Source organism: Xiphophorus hellerii, chromosome 19 (genome assembly GCF_003331165.1).
Source record: "Xiphophorus hellerii strain 12219 chromosome 19, Xiphophorus_hellerii-4.1, whole genome shotgun sequence".
Taxonomy (NCBI): domain Eukaryota; kingdom Metazoa; phylum Chordata; class Actinopteri; order Cyprinodontiformes; family Poeciliidae; genus Xiphophorus; species Xiphophorus hellerii.
The window spans coordinates 20,345,448-20,370,833 of record NC_045690.1 but is presented as its reverse complement, the minus strand read 5'-3'; the positions used below and the strand labels follow the sequence as shown (position 1 = coordinate 20,370,833).

Here is a 25,386-nt window from a genome sequence, read left to right as displayed (position 1 = left end):
TTTAGCACATTTTTACAAGAAAAATGTCAGAGAATATTGCCTACTAGCATAAGCTAAAGCTAATGTTAGCCACAAAGTTTAAAGAAAGTAAAACTCACCTTCGAGGCGAACATCTTAAAACCTTTCTCCAGCTTACTTGTCGGGGCTTTGGATCGATGTACATTATTAATTGTTACCTTGGACAAGCCCTGCAATCACCCAGTGTAAAGAGCCTTTTTCAATAGATCGGAAACGACTGAGCCGCTTTTCCCCGAACGCGGAAGCTGAGGTGCAAAGAGCCCATTGATAACATTCACCATATACCATGTTTTTTTTGTTTGTTTTTTAGATGGCTCCCCGCTCAGGGCGCCCTTCTGTCCTGGATGATGCTCTAACTACTAAACTGGAAAGTTCTGCCTGTTTTCTATTTGTTACCTGCGTATTGAGTCAATGGGGATTCGGCCCCATCTTAGGTTAAAAAGTCCCTCTAAGCTCTGTGTTAGTGGGTAAATCGTGACTATTTTTAACATAGGACCTTTTTCTGATTCCATGTATGAAAAGTGACTAGTTATTGATTGGTGAAAGCTACAGAAATGGCTGTATGATAAACAATGAAACATCAATAACTTCAGCAACACAGTTTAAAAATGTTCAGTATTGCAATATTTGCATTATCATTAAAAACTGTAGGTGAAAAACTTTTTACTTTAAAAAAAAGACACAACGACCAGCGAGATGTTTATTTTTAATTCATGAGGGTTAATGACAATAATTAATCAGGAAATAATATAAAAAGGCATTCTAGATATATTTCACAGTTCTCACACCCACACACATTAAAAACCAAATACTTTTTTTTTTTTAAACATTTGTTCCTCGGAGATTGATAAATCATTCATTAGCGATATACAGTACAGATCATCAGCAGCTTGAAACTGGAGTTCGGTGGAGCTGCTTTTAGACATGCACATTCAAAGAGAGAGAAAATAAAAATAAAAACACCAGACACCCAGCTTACTGTTAACATCTTATTCATGCACTTACTTGCAGACAAGCGTCTCTGCGTGACTCAAAGTTCCTTCACACACATATTGCAGAGAATACATTTAGGTTAGCAAGTTAAGATATTTACTGCATATGAATTATGCAGAGACGTTTCCTTAGAAAAGGGTAATAATCGCATCTACAGTATTGCTTTCAAGCCTAATGAAAAATGCATATACACCGGCGAAGAGTGCAAAACAAAGCATTCCGTTTTCTGGATGTTTAGCAGACCACTCACCACTGGGTGGCAGCACTTCATCTGAGATGCATAGCAGCTCTCTCAGGAGAGCCACGCGCAGATAAAACTCCACGTTTAACGCATCAACACAGGAGAAGGTCATAGTGAACACTTAGTCAAGCAGAACTGTGGAAACATTAAAAAGGGTAATGTTTTTTTATTATTATTTATTGAGTTTATCTAGAGTCTGCTGTGACATTTTGAGTCTATATTCGGTTTAGTTATGTTCCTTTTTTTTCCCAGGAACATGTTTAGAAAAGAGTCGTTTGACAGAGGCTGTCAGCCTGTGATCCCATACAGGGTTTATATTCAAGCCAATAAAAACATGCTTAATCTTACTGATATGTCTTTTATAACTACTGATGTTACTCTTGAATGTTTCTCGTGGCTTTTTTGTTTTTAAATTCTCTAGAAATATGCTTATGGTATCTACAGAGCCTTCCAAAAGCACTTATTTTTTTATGCCAACTACACACCAAATGTGTTTTATCTGGATTTTATGTGACCGACGAACACAAAGGAGCACATCACATGAGTTTGCAAGTCAAAATCTGAAAATTGTCACTTGTAATCTGTCTTTACCGTCATTGTGAAGTGGCGGGTGGTTTGTAGAAACAAACATCTGAGGCCTTCACAGAAACAGCTGTATTTATACTGAGATTCGATTACGCACACATGACTTCTGAAGGCAATAAGTTGCACTATTTCTGGTGTCAGAGTAAAGACTGTTGAATACATATTCCTCCTAGCACACATTTATGTAATTATTTTGATTGTAAAATAGGTTGAACACAATGTGTTAATTCCTCTGTACAGTTATGACTACTTTGTGTTGGTTTATCACATGGATCCCATCCAAATACACTGAATTTTGTAATCGCAAAAAATGCCAACGCTTTTGCAAGGCTCTGTGAATTGGGTGTTGTTGTTTTTTTACAGTAATTACTGTTACATAAGACTTTTAAGTCTTTGCCATACTCAAGATAGCATCAAACCACACAAAGTGGTAATTGCAGACAGAGACACACAAGATAATTCTTAAAAAAAATAAAAAATTGCAAAAGGCTTTTATGTTGATGGCCATGACTCACAGTCGTCACAGACTTTAGCATATAGGTAATAGAAATGATGTCAAGAGGAATAATTTTATTTATCCTCCCCATATTTACCAGAAAAATACACATATATGTCCACCCACACACACACACGCACACACACAAAAAAACACAGTAGGAAAGCATCCATGCAAAGCCATGACCTGCTTACTTACAGTTTAGTGGTTCAACGTGTGGCTCAGGTTCACTTTGACATGCTAGGAGAAGACAACCGCAGACCCTCGCTGATAACCAGCAACTTCTGTCATTCTATTCGCACATGCAGCACAGTGATTCATCAGACATACATTATGGTTGTTGATTGAATAAACGAGCTGAAAGAAGATCTTTCCATGCATTTTTTTTTTTTTTATGTGATCCTTGAGAACCAAAGTGAAAAAATAAATAATGGCGAAACCCTGCTACTGGGGAAGGATACATTCTTAAAGGTCCATTGCTGCAGAATGTGATGAAAATGCTGCCAAGTGAACATTAGCCAAAGTGTTTCCTTCAAGCGACTTAAAAGCCTTTGTTAAAGAAATTAAATTTGGCCTGGTGTGACTTTTAATTCACACAAACGGGTGTGATGCGGCGGCCACAGTGTTTCACAAGGACAGTTTTTGCTGTCGCACCACGTCAATGCTTACGTTCACATTAAGAGTGATGGTGGCAGAAAGACAACAAGTTTGGAGATGTATCACGCAAAAGAAAAGCAAACATTATTAACAGTGTTAATTTAATTGCTCCTTTGCCAACTTGCACCCTCAATTCACACACACACACGTTACCTACATTAGTAATTTTCTTCAGCCATTTCATACCCATAACCATACCATTTCATACATCCGTATAAATAATACCAAGACTAAATCGTCTTACCTTTTTTTGTAAAGTGTTTTTGTGTATTACTGTAGACAAATGGTCAGAAAATGCCCAAATCTTATGTATAATTTAAATAGTTTGTAAAATAGTTTCCAAAAACTTATTACTTCTAAGCATTTTGGTTCTGATTCCCATTTAGGCCGGTTGACTTAAAGATCAATGAAAGCAGAATAACAATGGGCGACCTTCTGTATGTTGTTGTTTAGCCAAGTCATATAGCCACATTTTCTTACATAGCTATGATTAGAGTATGGAAAGACACGTTAAATTATGCCTTCTCAAAGCCAGTATGAAACTGGTGAATACAAATCTGAAAACAAACAAAACAAAAAGTTCTGTAGTAGCCAACTCCGAATTGTACCCCGCCAAAAAAAGGTCTACAAGTCCGTAAATGGATGCATTTCTTGTTAAAAAGGAATAAAGTGGATATTTGATTTTTACAATTCTTGCATCCATAAGCTGCAATACAGTTGACTGGGAAAAGCTACCACTAGCAGAAAACTTGAGCCTCATATTCGCTCCTTTTTCATGAAGTCAACCGGTCAAAGCGGGAATCTGGACCAGTGTCAATACTCCTAGTCTAAAATCTTCAGAAAATAATATACAATTAAATAAATCATAAGTGAGCTTCATCAATTTCTAACTACCAAGACAATAAATTGGTCCTGTACCAAATGGAAGTAGTTCCGGGTCAAATGGTACTGGTTGTGTGAGAAAGAAGGGTACAGATTGGTGAAATTGCACACAGCTCTGAAGACAGGTGTAACACAAACACAGAGTTTTAGGTCATTCTCCCCTATTTCTAAACTTGAAACCAGATATTTACATCAGCTGTATAAGCGAGACAGTTTTATCTTATTCTCTGATATTACGTCAGACTTGCCTTTTCCTGTTTCCAGTTAGCGCCACCAAAATTATTTTTTATCAGCACCAGAATAATGAAAGAGATTTTTCATTTCTATAACTTTCTTTAAGTTTATAGTTCCAAGATTACATTTAGTGAGTCCAGATAATGAGAATGATCTCATGGCTTTGGGATCTTCTAACTCAAATTGAAGAATATCTGTGAACCTGTGGCTATTCTTTAAAATGAAGCCTAGGCGCAAATTCAAACTGGAAGACTCTTTTAGCCCCACCTGCATCATCCAACCAGAGCTCCCGGCTCATTACCGTTGAATGATCAACGCCGGTCCAAGACTCGTCGCGTCCAATCACCGTCCAAGCAACCAGCTGATAAGGACCACCATCCATGGCGTCCTGCGCTTTCCAGCAGAGCTCAACCCACCTCCACCCCTTCACCTCCACTCGCTCGGCTATCCGGCCGCATCCTTCATCGCCTCCACCACCAGTGCCGGGTCCCGGGGGGTGACGTTCCTAACAGCATATGGAAAGCTCATCCGAGCCCATCGCAAAGTTTGCGATAATCGATGTCCTCAGCCGGGGCCCGAGCGCCACAGATTTAATTCATGCTCTTAATAAACTTTTCTAATTGTTTCCCTTTTCTCCGTCTGAGTCTCTCCAGATTGAAATAACTGATCAATCATTTTTCTGGTCTGATTAGTCTGATTTAATATCACACAGTGAGAGAAAAATGGTTATGTCTTCTTATAAAGTGCATGTTAATATCTAGTTTTATTTGTGCCTATTATGAGCTTTAGCACCTTATGAGAATAAGCATGGGCCTTCACCATGCATCCTGACAACTTACCTCCATACCAAGGTATTTAAGACTCAGGTGACTGTTAAGTTTTCTTTAAAGACGCATGTTTTGTAAAGAGTTTTTCATGTATAATCAATGACTTGGCTGTTGGTGTGTGTGTGTGTGGGGGTGAACGTGCACTGTTTTGATGGAGGAAAGTAGAGGCCGGCTCTTTGGTATGCTTAAAAAAAAAAAGTTTGGGAATACCCACAGCAGCACTTCTATTGCTGTTTAATCAGAGGCTGATTCAATTACTAAAAGAAAAATTGCACATGCGACCCTAATATAGATTACTTATTACAACGTAACCACAACAAACTTCCTCATATCTTCATAGTTTTTTCTATACTGACAACTCGAAAGATCATCTTAAATATTACACATTCCTTTGAATTTAAAGAAAGTCCGGCATTTGGGTGTCTAGCTGATACTTCGTGGCTGTGCTGCTTTCATTTAACATTTCTATGAGGCAAGAGAACTGTTCTTACATAGATTGGTGCATACTTAAATAACACAAATACTGTTTTTTTTTTTTCAAGAAGTCTTTTTACAGAACAATAACACTAATCTCTGCAAAAGTGCTCTTTTTAAATCCTATATTCTGAGCTCCAAGAAGGAGTTTTAAAGTTTAATCCAGATCATTGAATATCCTAGTATGAGGGTCTGCCCCATGTAAATGGGTGGATGTAATGTGAAATGCAGTATTGACAGTAGCATTATGAGTCTCTGTTTAGCTAACAACAGTGAGTACAGTATTTGGGATTTGAAGCTTCAGTTAGACATTTGTTTTCTGGCTTCCTCAGCACTAACTAACTTATTCTTGATGGCTGTCTCTCAATCTCATGCACTAAAGGGTGAGGATTGCATATGGAAAAGTGCCAGTGGCAGGTCAAGGAGGTATGACAGAGTCCCCTGCAAATTGACTCAATCAACTTTAAGGTAGCCATTTGAATTAAAGCCACTCCCCCTCCTTTGTTCTCGTTGTCTGTTGCCTTCCAAAGTTTCTCCAGCACCTCCTCCTCCTACTCCTCCTCCTCCAGCATCATGCCGATGGTTTGACCAGCCATCCTCGGGCCCTTCATGAAAGCGCAGCCGCAGGGTTTTGCGGATAACAAAGCGCTCCACGATGAAGGAGGCGCAGAACCACGGCACGGCGTACTCGGCCGTGATCAACCCCATGAAGTTGTAGCGGAACTCGGTGTAGTCCCAGGGACAGGCGTTGAACTGCCGAAGCAGCAGCCCCGTCCCAAACTCCCACAGGTAGGTCCACAGAGTGTAGATGATGCAGCGCAGCAGCACGGGGCAGCGGCCGCGCAACTTCAAGTACATCCGCTCTACAATGAGGATGCAGGTGCCGTAGATGAAGAGGGCCCACACGCTGGTCACACCGGGGAATTTCCAGTTGCAGTTGACCACAAACTCCCAGGCAGCAGTGAACATCACTTCACAGAAGTAGCCATGGATGGCGTAGAGGTACCAGCGGGAGAGAGCCGTGAGAGGAACAGGGTCCCTTGACGTTTCTAAGGTTACCATGGTTCCTCTTGTGGGTTTCACACAGATTTCCTATTTGTATGTACAGGATTCAGATCTGAAAAGAGAACAAATAAAGACTTCAGAAATGATAATTTGGAAAACCTGCTAACCCTTATTCAACTCTGGTACCAAAGGAAAGGACATTTGTACTTGGTTGATTTTTTTCATTGCCATAACAATGTTTCATGGAAGTGAATCTCATACTGCTGAACAGTCTGTTTATTGTCCCTCAAATTGTGCCACATTTGTAAAGAAATGCTTTTGTGGGTTGAGCAGCAGAGTTGAGTATGTGGGTTGCTCTCATGAAAGACTTGTCAAAAACTAAACAGAGCAATAGTGTGGGGTGACATTTCATCATTGTCAACATCGGAAGAAATCTTGACAGAAAGAGGTATCAAGATGAGATCCTACAACCAGTGGCAATCCCATATTTGCCCTCTTTGGGACCCAAATCTAACCTCAATAATGTTAATGCCCAACAGAGAGAGCTTTTACAGACACTACCTTCAGAACTTAATGGAAGAGAAAATATTTCCTCCCTGCAGTCCTGACCTCAACCTCATTGAACACTGGCGTCAAAGTGACCAACGCAACTACATGCGACAATTGCTGGTTGAAGAGTAGTATGCCATCTCACACCTATGGGCGACCAAGTTGGTGATCAGAATGAGGAGAAGGTGGCAGGATGTTGTGGCTGCATATGACACACTGCTGAGGCCCCAGTTTATTCAATTAATGGGTTTTTTTTGTAATTGTTTCATCAAGGTTCAATCCCATTGGCCAACTGATGACACTCAACAAGAATAAGTAGCAGAATAAACTACTTGGTATTAGCAGAGATTATTTGAAAGGTTTTCCTTTGCCACAACCCATATACTCAACTCTGTTGCTCAACCACAAATGCATTTTCCTTACAAATGTGGCACCATTTAAAAGGAAATTTTAAAAAAGCTTTACAATGGCATAAGATTTATTGAAAAGGGTATTGCTACAAAAGAAAAAAAATCAATAAAACAGAAGTTGCCAAGTTGTTTTCTCAGACTCCAAGATGGATTATTAATACAAGACATCTAGCAAATAATATGAGAACAGCAATGTGCCAACACAGAAATAGCAGTGGGGAGTCAATACAAAGTTTCCATCACGTACGGACAGGAGGAGAGCAGTAGAAGATGTAATAAAATCTCCAAAGCTCGCTGTTAGAGAACCACAGTCAAGAGTGGAGTCTCAGGTCACCGAGTTTCCATAGCAACCACAACATGCTGTTGCGATATAACCAAATGGTTCGGGGTGATGCCAGAAAAAAAAAAGCCTAAACAGATGGAAATACAAAAGGAAATTCTACTAGGAGTTGAATTGGAAGGGTGTTCTTTGGTCAGAGGAGACGAGGACTGAGCGATTCAGCAACAAAATATGTAAGACGCAGGATGAGTCGAGGAAAAGCATCTCATGTTCAATGCAAAGGATAGTGGAAGATTGGAAATGCAGGGGGCCTGTTTTTCATTCATGTATCCTGAGAACTTTTATAAAGTGTATGGCTTCATGACCTCTTTGAAATAAAATGTAAAAACATCTACATTTAATGTGAATATAAGTATAGAATATGAGTCTTATTGGGTATTTCTGCAGCTTAATAATCAAAACACAAACCACATTGAACCCAACACAGACATGGCCACCACAAGACAAGTCAACATTCTTCCATGACTATCGCAGTATCAGGATCTGCCTCCTACAGAAAACCTGTTTGGGTGAGATGTGGAAAATAAAAGCGTTAAATGTGTCAGACACTGCATTCTGGTTTGTTTGCTTTGCTCCCTGCAAGATTGTTGTGTTAAGCCTCCTGTTTAGTTTGTATCAAAGTTGTTGGTCCGGATAGTCTAGTTTGTTGTCTTTGGATTTCACCCAAAGCTTCTCCATCTGAATGGCATTTATTTAGTAATAAAACCTTTTAGTTTCAACGATCTGGCCCCAGGGAATCCAGAATTACGTCTTCAACTCTGTTTCATGACAGGGTAAAAATGTACAATTCATAAGGCAGCAAGGTTCTGACAGTGACAGTTCAATTTCTGAGAATACTTGTGAAAGACACTGCAACTGCTTGTAGAGATTTTCCAAAAAATTACAATAATTATTCCTCATTATAAAACACTGGCATGCAGTACATCCCGTCTTAAGCAATGATTGCAGCCTAACTGTCCAAACAGAGTCTGCAGCCTACAGAATTAAACAGGATTTGCTGCCATCTCCAGCAACAGCCATCTGGCCAAATCAAAAGTGAAATCTTCAGGATTAGAAATTTAATTGCGTGGGGTGCTAAGTCACTTTTAAATTAAGCCAAGGCAGTGAAACACTGCAGGCATCAGGAGATTTAATTAAGACTAGAGGCTGATGAAGCACTTAAAGTGTACGACCTTCCCTCAGCTGATGCTATTTACACAGTGAGGGGGTTTCTTATGTAACGTATAGCTTTGTCATCGGACTGCCTACATCAACACTCTGCATCTCCAACTCGTGCTGCTTGACAAACATTTCGCGCTGACATATCAGGTATCAGAAATCCCACAAAGGGACGGGCCCGTTCGCAGCTCTGCTCCACACATCGCGTCTTAAATTAGAAGAACACTGAATGCGAACAGCACAATGACGAATTCCAAGACCATTTTACGCAACAAGGCCACGCAGTTTATATCCTTTACCATACAATGTCTCCAGAGGAAGCTGTCATAGCAACAACGATTATACAATAGATCACAAACGCTTGGTGAAATTACATCTTAGTACGAGGCTACAAGAACAAACACATGTTTGAAGAACAAAAGGTCTTTTTTTGTCTCTTTTTGTCTTCAAAGCCTGGCTGTGACCAGAGAGAGTCCACAGGGATTAGCACATTTACTCCAAACAAGGAACAGTGGTTTCATGTGATTAACTGGGCCACAGCGATGGACCAACTGACCTCCATAAACCCCTTATTCCATCTTTTCTCTGGCTTCCTGGGAAACACACCTCCTCTATGAAAGTTAGACTGGGTCAAGAAGTACTTTTCAAGTGCTGAGAAGAAAGGTTCAGCCTGTTACAAAAAGAGAGGCATGTTGAATTGAATTCTCCTTCGCTTCTATAAGTTAGTCAAGTCAGATTGTTAAATTGTGTCAAAGCCTCAAGGAATTCATGCCATTATGATTCTGTTTCTCTGTATCATTCGGTTTTTTACGTCTCAGTCACTGAACTACTTCTGCGGACTGCCTGGTATTTCAGTCATTTAAATTCCACAATATTTGGCATATTCAGAATCTGTCAACTATCACCGACATTATTTATACCTCTTACACTTTTCAAATATCTCACTTTTTTATTAAAATAAATTTCAGCCTATAGGCACTGGGACTGTGCCCCACAGTCTCATGGAAGAGTCAAAAAGGCACAGGGGCGTACCGGGTCACTCTTGGTTTTTAGGCTTCTGAACATCTTCATGCTATCAAACCAGAAGCAGCTGTTTTAGTTAGTATTAAAAAACAAATTCATGCTCTTCATACTTTTTCAGAACAGGACAGTTAGGGAATTAAAACTACTTTTACAAAATATTATTGTTTACAGTGTATACCATATTACTGTAAGTATATTAGCTAATGTTAAAATAGCAAGTGCTGCTAGCCTGCTAACATTTGCTAACCTGCTGGAATTAACATTAACTACTACACATTAGCTAGTGTTAGCATATCACCCAAAAACAAGTAATAGGTAATATAACTACCATTAATAGCAACTTACAGGTTAATGTTAGGATGTTAGCTCTTAGAATAACAGTATTCGTTACTGTTAGCTAACATACTACCATATTTGCTAGTGTTTTCAATATATTCAACTGAAGTTAGAACCATGACGAATAGCCATGAAGAATAGCTATTATGCTAATTTTACTATGCTAGCATTTTAGCTAATGCTGGCACATAAAATGCTATTAGCAAACAACTAATGCTTGCTACAGTCAGGTAGGAAAGACTTTAAAAAAAGAAACAAACACTGATTTTAAAACTGGAAAAGTTTTTTCTTAAAAAAAAGAAAGAAAGCCTTTCCACTCATTTTAACTGTAGCCTGCATCACAATTATTGACTTTTCACTTTGCCTAAGCTCCCCCACTTAGGTTACGAATGCCCTACTGTTTAACATCGTCAGCTGATTTATGCTCTTAGATTTTATTTTATGGTCTATCATGCCAGGCTGCTGACTCTTCAATCTAACACCACTTTTAACAGTTCAGCTCAGTCTGCTTTGACTTCAGTTTCTTCGGCGGTTTTCAGTTTCTGCTTCTGCTATGCAATACGGCTCTATTAAAAGGGATTGTTCTCAATTTCTGCCTCTTTGTTCTCCATGACATTAATTTGTGCTCCAGTTCAACTTTTTCAGCAGAAGTTGAAATGAAAAATCAGATTACCAATTCAGCTTACAACATCCATGCAGCATTTGTGATGTAAAAGCATTTTTTTTTATCTAGTTCAGGTTTTCACCATAAAACTGAATTACTGTCAAATCTGCCATTATAAGTAGACTATAGTTTAAATACACCAGCATATTCTAACTTCCAAAACACCTCATTGATATAGCCACTTTCTATGCAGATCAAAGCAGTGTGTTAGCCACATTGTTCTCTTGTCATCACTGACGAACGGTTTCTCACAGAAACGATGTCCGCTTTTTCTCCCAACACTTCCCCCTTTCTCTCTCCACCTAAAATGCACATTACATTCGTTACCCACACACATGCAAATCTGCTAATGAGAAGGATTATCTAAAACTGTAACGAGGCTGTCCAACGCTACACCTCCTGCCAAACACACCAAACACGTGAACATCCAGACGAAGACGAGGCAGCGATGTGCCACGAGAAAAGGAAATCATTTCTGTGTTCTTCCTGTGATCTTCATTTCTGAAAACAGTTGGTGGTATTTCTGATAATTTTATGGCGTTGAAAAATTAGAGAGTCGACACCTGACATAAACTAAAATGGTCCAAACAATTTATTTTCTATGCTCACAGAGAGTCTTGTGGTGATGATTCTTTACTATCCGGTTAGGTTTATAAAAGGCTCTTGTGTGTGCCAATGTGCGTGTTTGTGCCCAAGGTAAGGTGAGGCACACTTATTTTTTTTAGCACCGCTCAAACAAAAGATCATTGAAATAGCCAAACCCAGCGGTGAACTCAGACTCCTCTAGCATCTCTTCAAATCATCGCCTCACAACAGATATACGTAACCACCAATCCCTCTTGGTGGCTCATTTAATCCTGTAAGTCACACCAGTCAGTCTGGTGAGATCATGGTCAATATGAGCTTCTTGAGCATGCAGTGGGTCCATGCAGCCAAAGGGGCCGGGTCTACAATGCAGCGCATTCACCTGAGTAATATGCATTAGACGCGTCACACACGCATTCAATCTAGCTGAGATTTGCGTGTCAGTTTGTTGTAATTGTTGCACACCCATTTCAACATGGAAAAATATTAGCACGGTTGCATCCAATGTAACTGAATCTCCACTGCAAACTGAATTTATTGGCAAAAGCAACAAACATGCAACAAATCTAAAAAAAAAAACTATTTAAATAGCTGAGCAAAGCTGAAATTACAAGTTGTTCCTTTAAGTTAAACACAAAAGAGAACTTTTAATGACGACAGCAGTCTCTAAATGATTTAACTCCTTCAAGTATTTTTCATGTGCGCTGCAGCAGCCATTTTGTTGTTGACCTGCTAGAACTGTGATGTATGGCCACCCAATAGGTTCTGTGTGAAGGTTTTGCATAAACCAGCCAGAGAGACGTTGAAGAAAATTCAAAATATAATCTTAATTTATTAACAACAAAAAAAAAATCCAAAAATGATAAATTGGGCCCAAACTGAGGTCAACATAACAAAGTACAACTCAGGTGGTAACAGAACAAACTCAAGCACAAACTGACCTAACAAACAAAACATGAGGGGAACTTAAATAGTGGCTGATCAGACCATTAACACACACTAGGGGGTAATTAAACACACAAAAACCTAACACATATTGGTCAGAATATTACTAAATCTATAAATGAAATAAATATCAGAATTTAACTAACTTTCCAAAAGAAGAAACATTAAATAAATGGAAAAATTAAACTAAAGACCAAATTTCCCCCTCCCCTGGTGAACAAATGGAATGGCCCGCTGAGGAAGTTCGACACCCATATATGGACACCAATCAGCTGGAGCTCATCTGTATGATTTTCAGCAACAGGTCCAGAGGAAACTGGTAACTCAAAAGAAAGAAATTAATTTGTTATATTTAACAAAATATACAAAGAACTGACACATAAAGTTAACTAAATGGGTGCACAACAAATAGTTAACTAAAGAGTCAGACTAATGAAAACAAATTTAAAGATAAAAATCTAAACTACTCACTAATCAATATATAAAGTAATATTAAGGGAAAACAGAAAACCATTACCAATAGTGTCTGTGTGTGACAGTCGGGACAGCTGTCACATTCTGGCAGAGTTCTCCAGGAGACTTGTCATGAGCAAACCCTCCAGTTCACTAATAATCTTGGTTCTGGATTCTGTGATCATGTTTTTCAAATCAGACCAGCGTTTAAGTCAGGCGATTATGTTTGCCAGTCTAGTATTTTCCAAGGACTCCTTCTGACATCAAGCCTTGGTGAATCATGCTTGAGATCATTGTCCAGTTTAAATGGCCAATCGTTTCGTCACACTTTGAGAAAAGCCAGCATAGTGTGTCTGTGTCCGATATTAAAATGGTTGTCATAATCTGAAAAATAGTATGGCACTGTACTGCTCCATAAAAACTGAATAGGCCTGTGAAATGATGTCAAACCATAATACTGTTGGCATCAGGCTGGCTGGATGTTTGATTAGCTTAATTTACTTCTGCATGTCGTGGCAGAATCATGTAAAAGATTTGGATCGGTGCTATTGTTACTGGTGGGAATAAAGAAGATGGAAGTGTTCACTTAAGGGGGCAGAGGGGCTTCACATCGTAAATGGTCAAAAGTAAACACGGCTAAGCGCAAGCTACATAGCGTACCCTTCCCACGAGGCGAGGGATCATGCATTGATCAAACAGCAGCATGAACTAATGAGAGCAGCACAGATCAGTGACACACATAGACACATTATTAAAGCACAGCTTATAAAGCTGCTGGCTTTCTGGCTGTGAGGCATTTTGAATGTAATCTGTGCGGCTGGATGAACCACAGAAGGACATCAAATCTACAACACTCTGCAATTTCCACTCCGTACAGGTAGAGACTGCTGTGCAAAAACAAAGTACAAACCAGTCTTGACATTTATTTTCTCATTAAATCACCAACTACTTTCTGTCTCTCTGCACATCGAAACATGTCAGGAATCTCTGGAGAGACAAAGTAATTGAGTGTCTAGTAATAAAATAAATTTAAAGACTTTATCATATAGAGACACAATGAGTTTTACTGAATAAAATTCAAACCATATGTCTATTAAATCTACTATATTTGAATTGCTTAACTTTATGAGTTTAGTCAAAACATTGCTTTTTGATAAAAATAGAATAAAGTGTGATTAACTGCAAAGCCCCTAATTAATTAGATACATATTGTGTCCCACGGCTAATTCAGATGCATCATTAAAAGATCAAATCTAATACAAGATGTTGACGGAACATTTATTCAAATGTTTTCACTGGAGTTAACACAAAGCCACGTTGGAAAACATGTTACATGAAATCCTTTGAAACTTGCCAGTTTGTTGCACTTTTTTTTTTAGCAACTACATGAAGTTGTGTCACAAATTTCAAACCCCCTTCTGCTGACGTAGCAAAACCGAAAGTTGCTTTTATTTAGAGAAAATGCAAATGACATACCGGTTCCTGACATTTTTGATTACTCCCACTTTATAGCAGTCAGGAAGTGATTGAAATATTGACACAGCTAGACTCAAACTGGGATTTCTTTGATAATTACATCAAGATGACATAACCAGATATCCCCATCACCTTATTTATGCTTCTTTATTGACCTGTTGCCTCATAATCACACAATTAACTTGCCAGATAGTATTTTGCTCTGTTTTTGATGTAGTTGTATCATACCGTCCCTCCCCATCACAGAGGCGCTAAGTTATCGATCAACATGGCTGCTGCCTGCTCCAACTGCAGTGGCCCCATTTTGGCATCACCCTTTATTGAAACCTGCCACAAAATATCTCAGTTTGAGGTCAGAATCACCAGCGGAATCAGAAAAGCAGCACGAAACAAACTGAACTGAAAAAGTGTAAATCAACCGCGCAGCGCAGGTCTTGTTTAAGGAACTGATTGTGTGCTTTTAAGAGAAACAACATGATTATTTGTGAAGGGAACGGATGACAGGTTTCTGAGACATTCGGCGAGCAAGAAAACACACGGACTGATATACGGAGTAAGCGAAAGGTAGAGAATAAAGACGTCTTTATAGTGCTGACAGCTATGAGCTCTGACAGCGAACACACTGAGGAATTCACAACACAGCGCACAGTCGGGTTATCTTCCGTGCCGGTGTGTTTCCGAGTGTGTGTGGCACGGATCCCAGGTCTACTCTGACTTTTGGAAGGTCACTTTGGGAGGCATCAGAGAGGAACCAGCAGCATCCGATATGCAGGTGAACGACGGCGAACCGGGGTGACCTTAGCGACAACTCATCTCCAATGACAGAAACTGCATCAGCAAGAACTGCGCTCCTGCATTTAAAGGGATAGTTTGGGATTTTTCAAGTGGGGCTCTGTTAAAAAGCTTCTAAGAATTTAGTATAGAAGCTCTGCGCCTTCATTTAGCAAAATTAACATAAATTCTGGTTGGTCCAGGAGAAGTCAAATTATCTGCCTTCCACAATCTTTCAGAAATCCAAACCCAAAAACGACACAGGGCGTTTTGAATTTGGGATTTTAAACTATTAATACGTTTCCACTGAGTGGTTATTTATATAAACACGATTATTTACACTGGAAATTGAGATAGCAGACAGTGTGCTGATATTGAGTCTTCTGTGTGAAACACTTACAGGTCATGCAACACGCAAAGCGTTTTCTGGTCAGAGTCAATGTCTGATATAAAACTAAAGTGGTATTAAAAGCCAAACTACTGTAGAGGTTTATGTCTACTGATTTTTTCAGGGCAATCCCTTTCTCTATTAGGTGATAAGTCAAAAACACTTCACATGTTCTGTATTCAGAACGTGTTTCACACAGCATGATCTCTGGTGGCACACCGCTTCCTTTCATTTCCTGCGTTTGTCGCAGGTTAAGATATTATCTAAATAAAACATCTAAACAGGATTCAAAAATCCTGAATTATTTGTACAACATCATAAAATTACAGTTTAAATGCTATTTTAGTTGCTGAATGTTCTCACCAGAAACAAGTAATAAAAAAATTTAAAAAATAAAAATAAGTGTTTATTTAAGTTTTAAATTTCATTATCTCAAATAAGAGAGAATCAGACATCCAAGCATACAATAATAATCCACAATAATCCATGCATACAATAAGTTATAATTAGAAATCATCATAATATATATATACAGTATATATATATATATTTTAAGTAATTGAAAATTCTAGCAAATTATGTAAAGCAAATAGGAACTAGATCAAAATTTAGAATAAATACAAATAAAGCAAAACATTTTCAGAGGAAAGCTTTGCAAAAACGAGTTTGATCTATTTTAAGAGGTAAAAACCAAGCGCCTTAAGGTCTGAAATATGCACACAAGACAGGCTTTAAAGTTTAAATTCTGCTTTTAAATTCCTGCGTCTTTTAGATTCCACACATACCTTAATCACGTGTTCTCTATATCCACGATGAGCAATAGGCCGAGTCAGGGTGGAGAGAGTAATGAATCCAGAGACAGGTTTGAGAGAAAAGAAGAAAGATGGACAGGAGCGGGGGATGGAGGAAAGGTGGAATGGAAGAACCCCAGGAGGCGGCACAAAATAAAGGGACTCTGATCGATTGCAAAGACAGGTCGATTAGCTCCGAAACAGCAAGCTGGCCTTCACCCCCTCAGCCCCCAGGGCAGAACTACGCCTCTCCTCTCATTCAGACTCGTGCAAAAAGACCTAAAACTCCTGCTGCTAAGATACGGCGCTTCTGGTGTCACATTTAAGAGGGAATGAGTTCAATGCTCCATCATCCGAGCTTTAACTTTACAATCTTGGATGCAAAGAAGCATGTCAAAAGAAAAGAAAGTTAATATTAACGTCGTTCGCTCATACAATGTATTATTGTATTGTACTGTATTATTACAAGCCATTTCTTTCTTGATAACAAAACATTTTTCCTGTTATTGTAAGGAAACTACATAAAAATATCTAGATTTATCAGATACATTTTTATAGCATCCAGATGATATCAAAATTTCTTTCTTTATTAGAACACGTTTTATATACAAACTTCCTTTGATAAAGATTAGTACTGTGTACACTGTGATTAAAGCAGTTCAATGTATTATTGCATTTATGATCTAAGGATGGTGAGAAGGAGTAACATCATAGAGATGGAGGGAGGACATGAGAAAATGAAAGAGGAAGTAGCGAATAAGGAAAGAGAAGTAAGGTGTGACACTAGGTAATAAGAAAGCAGTGAAAGAAGGAAAAAAAGGACAGAACATTTAAACAATGCAACAGGGAATAAAGTCTTGAAATATGAATATTTTCCACTGGTTTATCTTCTCTTTCCTTTTAAAATACAGGAATCCCACACCCTGCAAACAACAGGCGAAACGTCCCTTTAAAAGCAGTCTTCCAGTTAAGCGTGTAGAACATTTCGTCCCCCGCGCCCCTCCTCCTGGTTCACAGTTTCAGAAAGCAGCTCAGTTTAACAACTACATTAGACCTCAGGTTATATACGCGACATTTCCTTTTCTCCGTCGGTCTGCTACGGCGTGCCGTGGCGTGTCTGCTGAGGCCGTGTGATCATGTGAGTCCGAGCCGCACAGCGGAAGACGGCTGCGGCTACGCAGGCTATGTTCATTCCTCACACCGCCCCATGAAAGCATTCAGACCCCTGAACTTTTTCCACAGTTCTTAAGAATTTCATTTCGACACAAAGCAGTGCAAAGTTGTAAAAGCGTAGAAAAACAACACAAGAGTTTTATGGGGGGTTTATTACTTTTTTGTTGTTGTTTTTTTTAAAAAATGAAAATGGGAAAATAATGGAATGTATTTGTATTCAGCTCCTCAGTTGAAGTTTGATGAGCCTTTTTCTCTGCTGGCAGTTCTGGACCCAAACAAACTGACATTTTTGTATTGTTTTTTTTGTTTTGTTTGGAAACAAATAAAATGTAATTTTTCCAAGTCTTGACAGAGATTCCCAAGTAGATTTAGGTCTGGGTTTTCACTAGGCCATTGCAAGACAGGATTATGCTTTGATCCAAAAGTCAGTCTGCAGAAAAGTGACCCTTTATCCTAAACTCAAGTCTTTTGCAGCCTTTTATAGTTTTTTTTTTTTTTTTTTTTAAGGACTGTCACATCTACTCTTCCATTAACTCTAACCAGCTTCATTGTTGCTGCTAAAGAAAGATGTCCCCACAGCATTAGGCTGCTGCTCCCAAGCCTCACCTCGGGGGTGGTGCGAGGTCTTAAGATTTCCAGACCAAAAAAGTCCAACTTTTGCCCCGTTCTGACCAGAGCACCTCTTTCTCGTGGTGCCAAAAGGCATATTTATAGAAATGCAGGCATACTCCACCTGAGCTGAGGATTTTTGCAGCTTCCCAAGAGTTACCCAGCATTCTCTTGGCAGTTTCTCTGACTCCTCGCCAAGGCTGCCATTTCTTGGTAAGGTTTGATTACGTCTCATCCTTCCAAACATTACCGGTGCGATTGCTTTTTCAGACAGATGCACAGCTTCATTCGCAACACAAAGCCTCGGTTTGCATGTTTGAGCTCTATAATTAGCAAGGTCTCTCAATAATGCTCTCAGGTAAGGCTGGAAAGGCGCCAAGAAGCGTCGACACTAAAAGCTCCGGCGCAGCACGGCTGACGCAGGCCCGTGCAACTTTATCAAAGGCGTCATCTCCATAACCGCAAGGTGAAAGCTTTAGCGAGTGACGCAGAGCGGCGGAGGAGGAAGGATTTATGTAAACAGGGAGGTGGGTTTCGGATCCAAAAGGCTTTTATTGATTGGCAAGAAATAGAACCATGAAGTCATGCGTGGAAGCAAGGAGGCTTCTTGTGTTAAACGTGACGAGTCAAAAAAAAAAAAGAGCTTTCCCAAACACGTCAGTTATATAACAGAAGGCTGAACTTTCTAACTCTTTAATTAAAGTGATTCATAAAGCTGTCTAGGCAACATGTCAGTATCCAAGAGAGATCGGACAGGCTGAACCTCGAACTGGAAGCAATGGCTTTGTTTTGGGCTCCAACGACAACGCAATAAATCAAGAAAAACAGATTGGTATGTAACTCAAAAGGTATTAGCAAAATATTTGATTCATCAAGGTTCATATAGCAATTTATGTCACCTAGGGACATATGATTATAAAGATTTGGGATAAGTATGACAAGACAAAAATATTTCTTTTAAAAACTGTCCACATCGCTATCTTTTATTGCATCAGCATAATCTCACACTGGAAATTTCAGAAAAAAAATCCCATCTGTAATTAAAGTTGCATTTATTCAGTGGATGGAGAGGATCTCATATAAAAAAATAATTTCTCTAGTTACGTTAGAAAGTAATTATTGGGTGCATAATTACATTCAATAAACCCATAAAATAAGTTAAATGAGGCATTTTTTCTCATTTTTATGCTGATCAGAGTTTCTAAGAACTTTTAAAATATAATTCACAACTTCTTTTCCCCCTACAGTATTAATATGGAGCAACACAGCGGCTACATTTCTGAGCCACTCTACAAAATAAGAGAAGCCATTAAAGTAAGGCAGGAAGCAACTTACCAAGACTTGCCCTTTTTTCCCCAGAATGCACAAGCAATAATTAAAAAGTTTAAAATAGCTAGAATGACAAACAAGGAACATGGGAATATCTTATAGAGATTATTTAAGAATGACATCAGATTTTCTATAGAAAGTGCCTGTCAAAAATTAGTATCTTTATTCAAAAGGTCATGCTACACTTGCGGCTCCAAAGACAAAAATGGCTCTTTAGACTGTAAAGCTTGCAGACCCCTGCCTCTGAACAAGAACAGCCCTAAGGGGGAGAATCTGTTGACAGGCAACTAATAGTTGCACACTCTGCAAATCATGCTACTGCTACAAACTAACAAAACACCTGAGACTTGGTGGGGATTTCGCCTTTCAGCATGACAGCAACCTTTAACATAGAACCAGGGTGACAGTGGAGCTGGTTAGATAAAAGCAGATTCAATGGTCCAGTCAAAAGTCCAAACCTAAATCCAGTGGAGAATCTTTGGGAAGACCTGGAAATGAATAATCCATTACCGTCCTGAAGTTCCCGATCCTGAGAAGTTGAAGCTCTGACATTTGTGGGTCAAGCTACGTAATAAATCTTAGAGCTCCTAAGGAAAAATCTGGAGTTTTATAGACATTGTCACCATGGAAGTGGTGAAATGGAGATGGATGCACCTAATGGATGGGGATTCAACTGGCTATCAGACGTAGAAGCTTTGTAATCAATCGTTGGTCATCCATAATTGATGTTGGTTTTATGGCAAGAGATCTGTGGAAGACAATAGAGGTACAGAAATGTCCTGTCCGAGTCAACCCAATGAACTACTGAGGCTACTGAGGCTTTTGTTCAAATCAATAAACTGGAATAACGTGTTGAGTATTTTATTTATAGAGAAAGGGACAACTAGCGTTTAGAAGGTGAGACGAAGGCCAAACTCTCCGAGTGACTTCAGAAGTACCCGTTTGCTTTCATGTCGCAAACTCCCAGATTTTTTGAACAAGCATATTTGCTAATCCCGACCTGTGATATGAAGCAGACATAGTTTATTCGTAGCATTCCATCAATTCCAAACACCAAGCTCAGTGTGTAGAAACAGGGCCAGTTCTGACATGAGGTGACCTCCTTTTAAGCTAGGGGTGGGGGGGGTAAAATAGATTTTCTTTTTTTTTTATGGATTTGCAAACAATGAGAATCATTGAGAACCAGGGATTCTTTGGATATATTCCCATCCGAAAGGATTTCCATTGCAACAGTGATTCCCACACACTGTAAAGTGACGGGATCGCTGGCAGGTGAGATAACCCTGACATGATGTGACACAGGGAAAGCCGTTGACCCAGAATCAGATGTTACTGTACTGAGCAATTCGCTGATGTGTGGCGGTTAGCGTGAGGTGTGCTCCAAGGGAGAGCAGTAAAAGAAAGTCACACAGCTGCAAATGTTAAATGGCCTGTACTTCTACAGTATAGCGCTTTATCTAGTCCAGAGGACTCTAAAGTGCATCACACTACATTCACCCACATATTCTGAAATATTAAAAGCTGTGACGGAATGTAGCGCAGGAAAGGCGGATCATAAATAAAGATGTAATTTTAAAAACAGGTCGTTATTTACTTCAGGTATTTATTTACTTCTGAATGAGGTCACTAGTTTTTTTAGTTTATAATCGGTTTGGTGGTTTTGCTAAGAGATATATATAGCAAATTTGTTGTTATGGCAGTATAACTGTATGCAATACAAAGAGTTGCCTGTATTGCAAAAAGTTTTACCTAAATATTTAGGTGCTTACGGCCCAATTCCTGTAACATCATTGTTATAATTGATATTTAATGCATTAACTAAAAAAAACCAAAGGTTTTTAGAAGATAAAGAGGTGATGAAGTCACTAAGAAACCAATAAAAATGTGTTGTTGGGATTGCTATCAAACTGAAGCAAAATATATATATATTATGATTTTAAAATTGCTTATTTATCACCAGTGATATCATCCTCCACTCACAACATTCACTAATATTATTACGCATATCAGGTTTTACGCGCTAATACTAAGAGCAGAGCTCATTTTTCGTTCATCATTGTAGCATTTTTGATAGCTTGGAAAACGCACGCAGCTTTGCCTGAATGAAATTTTCCGCATAAATTCTACTGCGCCACTGTACTTGGCTGCTTTGTGAACCTTCAGTTTGAATAATGTTCAACATCTGCTGTGAAGTTTTGGTTATCAGCTGCTTGTTTTAATGCCGAAACAGCCAAAATGTACAATAATTAAGGTCGGAGATTTTAGAATTTCAACTAGAGATGTACAAATGCAGTCCAGGGTTTATGTAAGGAGTGGAAATAGTCCTTTACTGTAACGCCAAATTGAAGTATGTAGACAGCCACAAAAAAAAAAAAAATAAATTCTTACAGTACTTACAATAATGCCGCCCTCAATGCCCTCCTGGGCCAGCGCCACATTGCCAATTTCATTAACCACCACTATGTCAATATTATAAACCTTTTGGCCCCATCAGGTGACTTACAGTAAGACCTATGAGTTGTGAAACATCAACACGTGAATACAGAGAAGTAACAGACCCGCTGCATCACTACGGGAATATTAATCTTGTGTCCACACACACAGCTCAGAACTGTTACTCCCTTTTAACAGTGTTATAATACGGGGTCATTTTGGGATTCCTCGCTGTGGAGGCTGTTGCGTGGGTTATAAATAGACGATGGACCGCAGTGGAAGCGACAGCGGGGATTATCTCACCCCAAATGATAATGAACTGCAGGGTTTATGTGGCATAAATCGATTAGGGCTTTTTTTTTTTTTTTTTAAGCTTCTGCAAAAGGCTTCCACAGATGGAGCTACACTGCGGACCTGGAGTCCAGGCGTCCATCCGCTCTGCAAATGAACGGCTTTTCTTCACGTTGGATCCGGATCTGTCCCGGGAAACTGGAAGGTGCAGGGGCCCCGTCGGAGGGGCCGGGGGAGGGGGCAAGAGGTTGGTGTTGGTGGGAGGAGGAGGAGGAGGAGGAGGGGGTGGACACTCCGCTGCAGCATCAAGCACGCTGATGATGAGCAGTGCGGCACACTACAATTAAACATACATGTAGCTGGTGCAGCTCATGCGCCGATTTCATATCTGAGATACTTTGCAACTCTTTCGCATTAAAAAAAAGGTGACTTGCGATCCACAAAGACGGTTTTGGTCAGAGCGGTTCCCAAATAAACTTACGATAATCCGGATTTTAACAGGTGCAGCGGCGCGACTGCGCAGACAACACGCGCAATATTGTTGTTGAATATGAAAAGAGAGAGAGAGGGGGGGGAACTGCTTTAGACATTCAATTGAATAAACGGTTAAAAAAAACAATAGCGCAGCATTATTAAGTTGGGAGAAATCTGGTGAAATTTCATTGTGAAAGGAAAATAAAAGCCCCAAAGATTCCCCAACAGGAACACATGTTGTTGCCCTGAATGTCACTCCGCTCGAGTACAAACATGTTGACTGCGTGTCCCCCTCTCTCTCTCTCTCTCTCTCTCCCTCTCTGTCTTTCTACGATCAGCACAGCGAAATATATAGTTTTATTTTTACCTTCAGAAGGGTCTCTGCGGTGTCTGCCCAGGCGCACACCCCGGCGGATTCGACACATCCCTCGGTGAGGTCGGTCGGGAAGAGTCGGTGTCGGTCCGCGCCTCTGCTAGCCCGTCGCCCGGCTTCTCCTGCGCGGTGTCTCCGCTCCGTCCTGTGGAAATCCACACACACATTTTTTTTTTTTTTTTTTTTTTTTTTTTACTTCACTGCAGCAGCGGCAGCGGCGGCGGCGGCACCAGCGGCACATGCTCAGATGGACTCACGCAGCTCCTACATCTTTGCGCTTAACCGTTTCTTCACCGCAGCTCCGCGCCGCTTCGCAGCCAGGCTGCATGTTGGTGCACGAAGGACACGGAGAGCAATTTGCTTCCCCCCCCATAGCGCCACTTTGTTTTGTTGCTGTTGTTTTGTTTTGTTTGTTGTAGCACTGATTACAAGTGCATTTTAATAGAATTTTTTTTTAAAGTTTGGTATCTCTGTAGTTGTTTTGATATTGATATATTTTTGCTTTCTGCGTCCAGTTCCCCTAAGTTTTTAATAATAGATGTCCAATTTAAAAAAAAAAAAAGAAAAGTTTTTTAAATGTAGAAATGCTATGGTCTACACGGCATCATGAAGGTTAACAGCTTCCATAACAAAAGGGGACTTAAGTACATTTGTTCAGAAGCTGGTTCTTTATAGGACACTATTAATGGAAAATTGAGTGGTATAAAAAAGTGTGAAGAAAAAAATAAACCCCACAAGCAATGGATGACTGCAGACTTCAATAGATTGTCAAACAAAGCACAATAAAGATATTGGAGGAGATTCACGAGGCTGGACTGCAGCTGGAGTCTGGAGGTAGAGCGGAGAGGCTCACAATCCAAGTCGCTTGAGTTCTAGTGGGAAGTTTCCACAGTTAATGATAATCTGGTGAGTCAGGCCACCTGAGGGTGCTGGCCCACTGTGTTTCATCAAGTCCAAGGTCAGAACAGTCATTTCTGGATTAAAAGTCCTTTTTATTTTAATATTTGATAAGAGAAATTGAATTTGTGTCCATCTACCTGTGTGCAGTCTCTTTGGTTGTGCTCTCTCTCTCTTCCTCCAGGCAGCTGCAGCTCATCCAACCTCCTTAGGGACGCCGATATGTGGAAACCAGCTCTCTCAGACGGACGCTGGATCGTTCTCTTACCGGTTGGTAATCAGGCCTCAGTCGCTTCATGTTCAGCTTTTATGGTTTCCAGTATTGACTTCTTGTTTCTTCTACAGAAAGTTGTTTGTTGGCCTCCTGACGAGTGAGCTCTGGTTTGTCGCTTCCCCCGTAGCGTCTTGATCTGATATGACGCACGTTTATTTGGAACCATCTCATGTTGCATGGGTGACCTGGTTCTAACTTACCTGTTTGTCTGCTGCCGGCATGACCAATCCCACCTTCCAATGAATCCTCTGACGGTTAACCTGCTGAAAGAGAGGGAGACATTAGGAACCACACAGCTAGTTTTCAACCAAGACTGGCACCACAGGCTGCCAGTCTCAGCCTGTGGTGTGTTCATCCTGACGACTCTTATGATTAACTTATTGAACTGGATTCTTCATCTCAATTGACTGTCTATGTCTCCCTTACAGCTACCTTTCCTGGGGACCAGATCCAAGGCTATGCATGTCCTTTGTAATTGTTAAATTCCTCCTTGTTTGCTTGTCTAATTGTTTCTACCTGTACTACCTGTAAGTCACGATCATCGAAATGAACAGATATGAATCACATCTCAGTGTGGTGACCTTATTATAAAAATTTCACTCTTTGAATTGCTAAATGACACTTTTAAATCCTGGATGTGGTGCCGGTCAGCTAGGTCTCCAACCAGCATTTTTCCGAAACCTCTTTGCTGAACGTATCGCCTCAAGTCTTAAACTTTTGAGAAAACAATCTGTAGACCTTCACTATCTCCACTTTAACATTGTTAAATGTTTAAAAGTTATAAAGTAACTACACAAATATGTAAAAAATACCTTGAGATTCTTTCAATGATCATTTAAGTATGCTTGTACTTGCACAATGCTAACATTACTTACTTCTAACATGCTTTTCTTTTGTAACTTGATTAAATCTACAATTTTAGACAGAATTTTAGGATTCTGTCTAAAATTGTTCCATTAAAAAATACTTTGATACACTTCCTTTGCATGTATGGTAGAGTATAATTAATGTTAATATGCAATATTAATATAATTTTTATATAATTAAAAATATATTCAAATATTTAGTCTTCAGCTGTTTCTTGTCAAAGTTGACCGAGCACTGCAAGAAGGAACCGTCTCCTTAGTTACTTTTGTTTGCTCTTTTTATCGAAGTACAGGATCAAGATACTTGATTTTTCTCTTTTTTTTTCCATCTGGCAACTATAACCACTTGAAATAATCGGCAAACTT

The 25,386-nt window shown here is 39.6% G+C and overlaps 1 protein-coding gene and 1 long non-coding RNA gene across 2 annotated transcripts; one reads left to right on the top strand and one right to left on the bottom strand.

The window, feature by feature from the left end:
* Window positions 1-704: 704 nt before the first annotated feature.
* On the bottom strand, window positions 705-23,997 carry tmem229b (transmembrane protein 229B). The gene is made up of 2 exons (XM_032547334.1): window positions 22,978-23,997; window positions 705-6,524 (listed from the first exon to the last, which is right to left on the bottom strand). The coding sequence occupies exon 2, from the start codon at window positions 6,467-6,469 to the stop codon at window positions 5,861-5,863; it is 609 nt and encodes a 202-aa protein (XP_032403225.1). The 5' UTR covers window positions 6,470-6,524; window positions 22,978-23,997; the 3' UTR covers window positions 705-5,860.
* LOC116709055 (uncharacterized) lies at window positions 23,989-24,720 on the top strand. The gene is made up of 3 exons (XR_004336807.1): window positions 23,989-24,150; window positions 24,226-24,499; window positions 24,583-24,720. It is a non-coding gene; the product is annotated as an uncharacterized LOC116709055 (long non-coding RNA).
* The last annotated feature ends 666 nt before the right edge of the window (window positions 24,721-25,386 follow it).

What these genes read in the sequence shown, in the direction of transcription:
- tmem229b (XM_032547334.1), bottom strand. Translation starts at nt 6,469, where the DNA reads ATGGTAACCTTAGAAACGTCAAGGGACCCTGTTCCTCTCACGGCTCTC.